This window comes from Sciurus vulgaris, assembly GCF_902686455.1.
Source record: "Sciurus vulgaris genome assembly, chromosome: 7".
Taxonomy (NCBI): domain Eukaryota; kingdom Metazoa; phylum Chordata; class Mammalia; order Rodentia; family Sciuridae; genus Sciurus; species Sciurus vulgaris.
The window spans coordinates 101,389,452-101,399,990 of record NC_136467.1 but is presented as its reverse complement, the minus strand read 5'-3'; the positions used below and the strand labels follow the sequence as shown (position 1 = coordinate 101,399,990).

General features: G+C 39.4%; 1 protein-coding gene across 17 annotated transcripts in view; it reads right to left on the bottom strand.

Moving 5' to 3' along the window:
• The window catches only part of DST (dystonin), a gene marked incomplete at its 5' end in the record, with an annotated part of 497,398 nt that overhangs the window by 131,817 nt on the left and 355,042 nt on the right, over positions 1 to 10,539 (bottom strand). For 16 of the 17 annotated variants that reach the window (XM_079147466.1, XM_079147478.1, XM_079147479.1 and 13 more), the window contains 3 exons: positions 126 to 255; positions 1,352 to 1,440; positions 3,648 to 3,776. In XM_079147466.1, coding sequence (XP_079003592.1) covers positions 126 to 255; positions 1,352 to 1,440; positions 3,648 to 3,776 — 348 coding nt within the window. Of the gene's footprint in view, positions 1 to 125; positions 256 to 1,351; positions 1,441 to 3,647; positions 3,777 to 3,832; positions 6,643 to 7,186; positions 9,923 to 10,539 lie in introns of those variants that run through there. The other variant, XM_079147472.1, reaches the window with a different exon arrangement.

Below are 10,539 nucleotides of genomic sequence, written 5' to 3'. Positions count from 1 at the left end.
ATCTCCAAACGCTTCAATAAACCCTTTCAGTTTACCAACATACAAATGTCTTTATTATTGACATCTATTTCCAAGACCATGCAGTAAAAATAGGCTTCTTAAAACAGTCTCATGGTTAGTATTACCTTCTCCTCTACTTTTATATCGCCTGAGGTTTGTGATTCTTGTTTCAAAGACCCACTGAATAGTAAATTATAACCTTCCTGAAGAGTTTTCACTTGTTTTTCCAATTCATTTCTTTCTTCTTCTGTCATTCTAAAAGAGAAAGTATGAAAATAGTAATGCTAACTTTCAAACATAAAAAATATGTACTAGGTTCTGTGTCATTGTTACATATTTTAAAATACAGCCCTATGTATACATTGCTTAGGCCTTGGTCTGGTTGCATGTGAAATTCAGAATGGTAAAAACATCTAGGGGTCTTTCCCTTCTCTGAGAAAGGCACTGAAGGAAAGTGTATGAACTGATGTTTCAGCACCTCCCCAACATGTAAACTTCCAGAATAACTGCTGTTATTTGACAAGGGAAATGCACCATTCTTAGTTCAAATAAGGAAAAGGGACAGTAAGGTGCTATTTCTCAAGATGAAATGTGCTTAAACTGAAGAATAATAAACAGGGAATTAACCAAGAAATTAACTTTATTCTCTAAGCTACGATAATAAGTTTTTCTAGAAAAATCTTAAAGAGAGTGTCTAACAGGGCTTTCAGACAGGGTAGATTCATTCCCTGATTGGTTGAAATATATGAAGTACCTTGTTGCAAAATGCAGGACCAGAACATGAAAATACGAAACAGAAAACATATTGACACATACTTTCTGAAAGGTGGTCTCAAATGCTACCTAGAACTAAGACTTGACTTGGATTCTCAGTTCTACCACCAACAACTAATCATTAGCCTTTCTGGCCTAATTTCTTACCAATAATATATGGTAATAACGTACATTTCAGAGTTGTGGTAAAGACTAGAAGTGACAATGAACTATATTGCTAATTTTATACTTTTTGCGATATTAAGTAAACTGATTCATTTGAATTCCATTTTTTAAATCTCAATTAAAATTTACTAACTTCTGTTTTGCTGAACATTTGATTGACTGAGTTAGCTATTATGGATCGAACTAGGGGTGCTTTTGCACTGAGCTACATCCCCAGCCCTTTTTAATTTTTCATTTTCAGACAGGATCTTACTAAATTGCCAAGGTTGGCTTCAAACTTGCAATCCTCCTGCCTCACCTTCCCAGTTAGCTGGGATTACAGGTATGCATGACTGTGCCTGGCTTGTTTTGCTAGACATTTCAACGATCATGTCCCTACTCTGAATAAAGGTGCTAATGAAAACCAACATACTTGTCTCCATGTTTTGCCAGAAAGAGCTGCATGGTTTGAAGTGCTTCAGATAGCTGTTCTTTCTTGGTTGATATTTCCTCACTGGAAATCTGTAAGATAAAGAAGGCACATTCAAACACTCCCCTCTAAAGGACTACACAATAGTAATGTTTAAAAACTAATCAAGTTTCAATCAAGAACCAAGCCATGAATCTATCTTCCAGGTGATCAAAATCCATAACAAATCAGTTCTTAAGAGTCTGCAGGCCTGGCAGGAAAAGCACTTCATTTAGAATGTGTACTTAAGGAAAGGGCTTTTCTCTATTCTCAGTGCCATTATTTTCATGAGGTAATAATATAATATTATACTGTTCTTGCATTTGTCCAGCCCAAAGATGAATAAAGGTAGCCATAACACTGAGGTAGTCAGAGGTTTACTGACCCAATGCCATTCTTATACATCATGGTTCTCAGAAAGATTTGTGAATGTGGAACAACACCTCCAGAGTTTTTTCCCCCAAGCTCCTAAGTACCCAGGATCCTTTTGAAAAAATTATGGTAAAAATATTATTCAGTATGTCTGCAGATCAAGATTAAATAATTTATAATGCAAAGACTCTCCCTTATAAAAAGTCACCTGTGGCAGTCAGAGAAGTATAATTGACCTGTTTAGGGAAAAGCAAGAAGTTGGAACACTTTCTCCTAATCCCTCAGTGCATCACTTCTGAACACGTTTCAGCAATTGTCATTCTTTTAAATGCGCAGAAATAATAGGAAATGATAGGCCCATGAAAGATATATTCACCCCCACCCCTACATATCCTATTTAGAGTCAATTTATCATGGTTACAGGTAATCATGAGGCCTTATGGGATTTTGGTGGACACACTACATACATCACTTAAATTTTCTTTAATGAAGAGACCATCGAGTATTCGTAGGGAATCATAAATAAGGCCATGACTCACATTAAAATGTATATGTCTCCTTTATGTACAATAGGACTGACTTAGTATTGTTCTGGAGAATATGAAACTACAGAATGTGAAAATGATCCATGTTTCTGAAAAGAAACTTGTTCTGCTGAGATATCTTTTGCTAAGGCTTATGTGCCTATTTTAATTGCCTTCCTGTTTTTGGTAAGAGAAAAAAAGGGGAAGATGGTAAATATTTACATTAAATTATCTTGAAGGTTTTGGTTTAAAACACCAAATGTAAATACTTCTCAACATCTCATCTCCTTAATGCTACATAATATATACTATGAGTTAAAACAGCTTTATTTCAACTGAATAATATTTCAAGTCAACCTGGGTCAATAAACTTCTCTAAGAGTGAATCCCAGATAAGGTACATGCCTTATATCATAGGCAAAATTAGACAAGAAACTGATATCTTCCATTAAAATAACATCAACAGTGACTGTTTCAACTGATCATGAGCGACTACTGAGGCAGGCCTGGACGATGCACTACATATCAAGATTAAATGATAGTCCTGGATATTTCCAAATGTCAGGTAGAGGTAGGAGGGCAGTGTTGGAAAAGTATTACTTGAGGAAAAAAAAGCTTATCTTGGTGGAAATTTATGTTTTAAAAATATAGCAGCAATTCCCACCATAGGTATCAATACTACTGGAATTGGCTCCTCAATTACTAATATCCTAAGGGCTTCAGGTGGTACAGTCTAGGGGGCATCAAGGAGCACTGACATCTCACAGATGCAGCCACCCAATCAATGACAAGTAGTGGGGGTACAGAAGACAGCTCACACACCCAAAGAATTTACTTGGGTACAGGAAAGAAGCTAAAGTTGCCAGTGATTGTGGACACTTCCTTCCCTATGAAATAGAAAAGATTCAGAAAAACACATCTAAAGTTAATGCTCAAAAATGTTAATATACTAGTTCCTATTTTCACTGTTCTTGAACTTGTTGTTTGCAGCTGGAAGAAATAAACTGCGTGTATTTATGGCATGAAATGTATGGATTTCTCTGGATGCAAAACAGGACAAATCTGCTCTTCAGCAGTTCTCATCGCCATTCTTGGGAAGCAGATCTAACCACAGGAAGAGCAGTGCGACCTATTAGTTTACTAATAGCAAAGCCGATATATAGTGCAGGCTTTAAAATCAAGACACTGCCTCCTGCCACATTCTAACTGTGATTCCTTGGGCAAGTCACCTAACCTCTCTGTTCTTATGATTGCTGCCTATAAAAACAGGGGGTAATTAAGGAGAATGAAACACTGTGCAAGATACTATATCAGCTCAGTAAGTTCTAACCACAATCATTTTCAAGCCAGGGCTTTGTGAATACCTTTTGCTTAGAGAAGGGAGACTTTCCAGCCTTCTCTCCATCTCTCAATGTCTTGCTGATATTTGATACCCATTTCTGCAGTTCTTTGGCTTTTTCAACATGTTCTTTCTTTTCTTCTTCCAGTGACTTCTGACAGGTGTGAGTGAAATAAGAAAATAAGAATGTAAAAATGTTTGCTCAGCACACACAGGTTGCAGAGTATTTTATTCATTCACTTAAGTATGTAGCATAGCAGATGTACTTCCAAAATGTTTATGGTTGCAAAGAAAGCTGTGACAAACATTCTTTAATCACTGGTCTATCCTCCCAGCTGCTACATCAATACAACAACAACAACAACAAAAAACCCACTTTATTCATGAGGCACTAGACTTTTGCTTTGCTGCCTTTGCATTAGCATTACAATCTTGGTCCTCTTAATAGAAAGGTATCCAGCAATGGAAAGCTGAAAGAATGGAGAATCCATACACAGATGAAAAACACAGAATGCTTGAAACTCCTTCCTGCTCCTCCAGCAATATATTCATAATGTTAACTTTTAATTCCAAAGTCTCAACTAGGAATGAGAGATTATGGGGAACATTTTAATATGGAAAGGTTACTACACAAAGGAAAATGCAAAACTTTTTGTTTCCAAAGCAATCTCACACACTGCAGCCTGAAGGGTGGGGAGTGAATTTCCATCTCTTAGATTCTGTGGTGCTTTGCCAAGCGCTCTTTCAGGGAGTGCAATGTATCATTTAGTCAAGGGGAACGTGAACACTGGGCAAGTCTGAAGAAATGCTGCTATGAACATGCTGAGATACATCACACACATCCCATATTCCAGGTAAAATACATTTATTTCAGTGTGGGTAAGATTCAAAAAAAAGCTACTTTCAAGCTAAATGGAACCATTTTAAGGGCATTAAATCTTTTGTGATTTTTAATTGAAAAATTATTTTCTAAGTGGTGACCTATTTCTCAAGAAATTAGCAGAGGTTCAAGTCAGTTTCACAAGTCCTAGACTGTGTATTTAAGTCAATACCATGCTGTAAACAGATGGCACGAGCCCACCAGCATCGCCCCTTGTGTAAAGATATTTAAACATGTCCTATTAGGAAGAGTAGTAGAGGCTGGAAATTCCCGTCATCAAGGGTTCAGACACTTCTAAGAGTTTAAGTCCTGTGTGGAAATCAAAATCAGCTTTTTCTAAGGCTTCTTTGTATGTCAGCTTTCTTTTGGTCCGGGGACATATTATATTTCGGTTGTATGATTTTTGATCTTTGAGTCTGGTGGCAATGAGGACATCTATGATACCTACTTGGAGAGCCTCCTCTATGGACAACCGAGAGTGAACCTGAGGCTCCATCAGGCCCCCTGTCAAAAACTGAAATTCCAGACATCGGATTCCCATTTCCTTACTTATGATATTTGCATTCACGGCTTCTGCCACCGACATTGCTTTGTTGGTGACAGGATGGTTAACCCCCGTGATAACTAACTCACACTGTCTCAGCTGCTGGGCAAAGCCCTCATCCACTAGGCCTCTATGCAAAGCTTCGGCCACCCTGTACTTTTTGCCAGTTAGGGGATCAATTATCCCGCCGGTGCTGACTTGGGCTTCAAGGCATCGGAGAGCAGTGATCCGATCAACCAAATTTCTCCGGGAGGCCTTTAGTAAAGAGATCCTTTCCCCACTAGCAGTCAGCCAATAGCCTGCAATGGGACTATGCAAATCCTTCTTGGGAACTAACCGGCTCAGCATAGAATCAGCAAGTTCTGTAAGTGTGATGAGGCCTTCCTGATACCTTTTGACCATGGCTTTGTCAATTGTTCCCTGCTCTATAGACTCACTAATATTGAACTGTAATCCCGTTTTGGTATCAATCAGCATTTGTGAAGGATGCCCATAGGACTCAAAAAATGTGGCTTCCTTCCACTGATACTGCTGTCCTGAAAGTTCAAGATAAACACTTTTGTCAATCAGGTTTCTCTGGAAAGCTTCATAAGCAGTCAGTTCTGCTCCTGTTTTAACATCTATCACAGAAATTTTATGAGTTTTCTCTACATTGAGATTGGAAATGTCCCTTTCCCCAAATGGCAACAGAAAGCACTGGCAATCGACATCAAACACACACATTCGCAGTAATTCTGAATAATACAGAGCTTGCTTATTATTGGGATTAGGAAAAACCCTTGTGTTGCTGGATGGCTCATGCAAAAATTGTAAGATGGCATTATTTAACAATCCCAGCTGCAGAGCAATTTCTGGAGGAACACGAATGCCTCTCACGGGGTCGATCACACCCCCACTGGCAATCTGGGCCTCCAAGATATGTTTACCTTTTTGCCTGTCAAGCATTCTATTTTCCATAGCTTGAAACACTGACAACGTCTTAGAAGAGTATGGATATCCCAGGGCTGCCTTCTCTGCCTCAAGGAGCCTAATTCTGAATTCAGGATCAACAACCCCTTTGAGCACTGCATCTTCAACAGAATATGTCTGACCTGAAATGGGATCAATAATAAAACCTGTTGCAGCCTGAGCTTCTAAAAAGGCTAATGCCATCATTTTGTCTATTATGATTTTCTTGGCTGCTGAGGCAAATGAAATCTTTTCTTTTGTGGATTCTAAATAAAGACCTGCAATTGAGTTGGCTTTTGTCAAAAACTTGCTAAGAGTTTTCTGAACTTCTTCAACAGTCTTCAGACCAAGTCGCAGTTGCTCAACTGTTCTCATGTCCAGAAGCTTAGCTTCAACCAACTGCCTGGCAGTCACGATGTTCCTGAGTCCTTGGAATTTAAATTCATCATCCCTAACTGAACAGGCAAGGTCACCATTAACATTCTGGGAAGTCTCTGGTTCTAAGCCTTTTTGCAAGAAATCTCTCTTGAGTCCACCTGACCCTCTGCATCCTTCCAGAATCCATTCTTTAGCACTGGGAGCTGAGTTCTTTTCTTGTTTTAATGTTGTGACTTCTGTATGTACAGCATACTGCTTGTCCTTAGCTATCTGCAACAGGAATTTTTAAGATGTTAAAAGTCACCAAAAGAACGTGATGTCACTTACCCATTCTCAAAACATAATTTCTTGAACTACAAAGATAAGTGAAGAGAAGAAATTTCAAAAGAAGGATGGTTTCAGGAATAAGTAATATTCTTTTAAGAGCCTGAAGTTCACTTTAGATGACAATTAATAATAGTAAAATGGCCTGTTGAACTGAGAGACAATTTGACCACAGAACATGGTAAAGGTTAAAGTTAACTGCCTGGTTCTTCTTGCTTCTTTTATAGTCACATTTTTTGAAATACATTCCCACAGAGATAACAGTATACCCATTATATCTGTGTGCTTCAGTTCATACATTTGCAAATTAAAGAATCTAATTTATAATAAAGATCCATGTAAATCACTAGAAAAATTATAGCACTACTTTCTTCTCAGAAATATATAGCCAAACACATCCAAACTTGTTAAAAACTTAGTTTAGGACAGAAAAGAAATAGAAGAAACTTGACGCTAGGTAGCTAATAAGGTCTCAGAACACAGAGTATACCTCTAAGGGGGTCAAGAGCTTCACCAACTCCATTTCACACTTGTCATCCTGACACCTGGCAGGTGCTCTACAACTGTGCAGGGCTTGATCTCTTATCTTCTCTATTTCCGATAGCCTTGTAATAGGGTTTTTCTCATCAAAAGTTATCTGGAATTCAGTGCTTGTTTGAGAAAAATACTCAGAATAACAGTGCTGGCTTTTCTCTCTCTCCAGTGGAGCCCCTGGAGGCCGGAACTGGACTTCTTTGGGCATTTGCTCAACAACCCGATGTGGCCATTTCTCTTCCACCTGCTGTGGTTCTTGAGTCCATCTTGAGAGAGGCGGTCCAGCTGTTGGGTGAAGGTGTCCAGTGGTCCTAGAGGGAAACTCTGCAGAGTGTTGACACTCCTTCACTGTCACTTCAAATTCTGGTGTGAAGGTGCAGTCATTGGCCATGTTCTTTTTCTGGATTTCACACTGGAGCAAAACTAACTGATGTTCATGCTCTTTTATCTGCTGATCCATTTTTTGCTTCAGGTTTTCAACCTCACGTTTCTGGGCCATCAGCTCGTCCTCAAGTTTCCGACATTTTTGATAGTGATTTGCTTCCACGTGCTGCCCTTGTTGCATTTGCTCACGGTACCGCTGGAGCTGTCTTTCAAGCTCTTTAATGTTTGTTTCACAAAGCTTGGCATTCTCTTGAGCTCTGCAGTTTTCCCGCTGAAGAGATGCAAAGTCAAGCTTAATGCCTGAGATATCATTTTCCGTAATGACCTTGGACTCCATTAATTTTTCCATCTTTTTCCTAAACTCCTCTGCTGAACGTTTGAATTTATCAGACTCTTCCTGAAACAGAACCATCTTTCTGTGGGTCATCTGTTCTTCTATGGTCTTTAAGTGCAGTTCATCTTGTACCTTTTTCAACCTATTATTTAACTCTTGCACCTGAGCCTGTTGCAACTGAACTTTCTGTTCTCCCCGCCTCTTTTCCTCTTTGGAAGCATTCAGCTCAGCGTTCAGGTTTCTAACCTCTTTCTCGGTGTTCTGGATGATAATGTTCTGTTGGTCACACTTTTGCTTGAATTCACTTACTAAGTTTTGACTCTTGGCCAAGTCTTCTTCTAGGCTTTTGATTTTTCTCTGGAAATCCTGTTCTGTTTTTGTCTGTTTATGCAAGTGCTCATTTGTGTTGCGTAACTGATCTTTAAAACCATCTGCCTGAATTTTCAGTGCTTCACATCTTTGCTGGATGGCTTGTTTCTCTAAAACTATGTTCTGTGATTCTGCCTGAATTCTCTGCATCATTAATTTGGTTTCATTATTCTGCCTAGTAAGTTCATCGACTTTTTGTTTTAACATTTCTGCACATTCATTACTCTTTTCCAATTCCTTGTTGAGCTTTTGGATCTTATCATTATTTTCTTTCTCAGCTCTAATATTCTGAAGCAACTGCTCATGACTCTTCTCAAACTGTTCTTTTAGATGATCTGATCTTCTCTGGCAGAGGCGTCCTCTTTCATTGGACAATTCCTTCTCATCCTGGAAAGCATGAACCTGAGAATTTAAATGCTGAATATTCTTCTCAGCTAATGCATGTGCTCTAGTGATTCTATCTACTTCTCTTTGTAGCTTCCCTTTTTCGTGATGGAGAGATTCCAGTTCTAATTGATAACTGTGCTTTATTTTCTTGAGATCATTGGCTTCTTGCATGACTTCTTCAGCTTTATCTGTGGTTTGGTTCAACTGCCTGCTAAGTTCTCTGAGTTGCTGAGAATACCCTTCCTCTACCTGATCCTTCCTCTCCAGTTCCAGCTTAAGGCACTGTAGTGTGCTATTTGTTTCATCCAGTTTATCTTTCAGCAAACGAGCCTTTTCCTCAGAGGAGGTTTTTTCAAGCTGGAGGGCATTAAGCTCATACTTCAGTTCCCGCATGTCTTTCTCAGCCTTTCTGTTGGCAATGGTTAGTTCGTCCACCTGCTGTCTGAGTTCCTCTGCTTTCTGTCTGTCATTCTCTTTCTGAAGACCCGTGATTGCCCTGCATGACGTAGCCTGTGTGATCGCACAAGCTGGCAATGTATTTTCTCTACATGAATACTGAATTTCAGTTATTTTTCTTCTTGCTTCCAATTCAATTTTTTGCTTTTCCTTCAATTGTTTCTCTGCCACCTGTTTTTGAAATGCAAGGTCTTTTTCCATCTGCTTCACCAGCCTCAAGAGTTCTTCCTCACTGTCCTTCTTCCTTCTTAATTCTTCCATCAACTTATTTTTTTGCTGCTCCAAATCATTGAGACTTGAGTCCTTCCTTTTCAGATGATCCTCCAGGGTTCTTCTTGTAAAGGTGTTCTCCTCTAACTGATTCCGAAAATTCAGGAGGTTTTCTTCCACCGCTGCTCTTTTGGCCTCCGCCTCTAAGGTGAGCTGCCTCACCCGCTCCAGTTCCCGCTGCGCAGCTTCTTTCTCCCTTACGATGGTCTCAAGTTCCCGGCGGTACTGCTTGGCCTCACTTTCAGCCCGTATCTTCTGCAAGGCTATGTCTTCTACATTTCTCTGATGCTTTCTCAACTCATTTTCTGCAGCCTCCTTGACTTTCGGGAGTTCTTCCTCCACTCGGGACTTTTGCTTCTGCAGTTCGGCTACCATTTTTTCCAGTTCACTAATCTTTCCTGTGAGCTTGCTGTTCTCCATCATTGTTGCCCTCTGACGCTGAAGCAGATCTGAGTATGCCCCATGCTCAGAAGTCTCCTTGCACCTTTTCATCTACAAGACACATTTTGAAACTGTCACAGCCATTCTACTCAAATTTACTTCACGACACGTGGAGCAATGTGCCTAAAAGTACTTACAAAACCAAGAGAACCCAAACATGGCACAAGCAGCACCACCGCCACCACAGCATCACCGTCTTCAGAGGGGAAGCGTCAGAGATCAGCAGGAGTGGACAGAAAACCCTCAAGGATCGGTGTACTGGAGAATCTTTTTTTGTCCCACAGGAATAACTTCATTTTAAAAAATAGCCAGCTCAGGGATTTATACCAAGAAAGGACCTTACCAAACATCTGGCATGACCCTAGTTTTTTGGCTTTTTTTTTTTTTTTTTTTTTTTTTTAACATATGAAGCAGAAATAGGAGGTTAAATAATTTTGCAAACTCACACAATGGCTAAGTGACAAAGTAGGGCTCAATGGGGCTCTTTTAATTCTTGCACACAACTTAGTCCTAGGAGTTAGGGAAAACATATATTATATAGGAACCAAGTAACACTGAAGAATTTAGTTTTCGATAGCTAGCCCAATGAAAACTTAAAATGATATTTATGTTCCCATGTTTCACAGTTAAAGAAACAAAACACAAGTTTAGAACAGAGAGTCAAATTC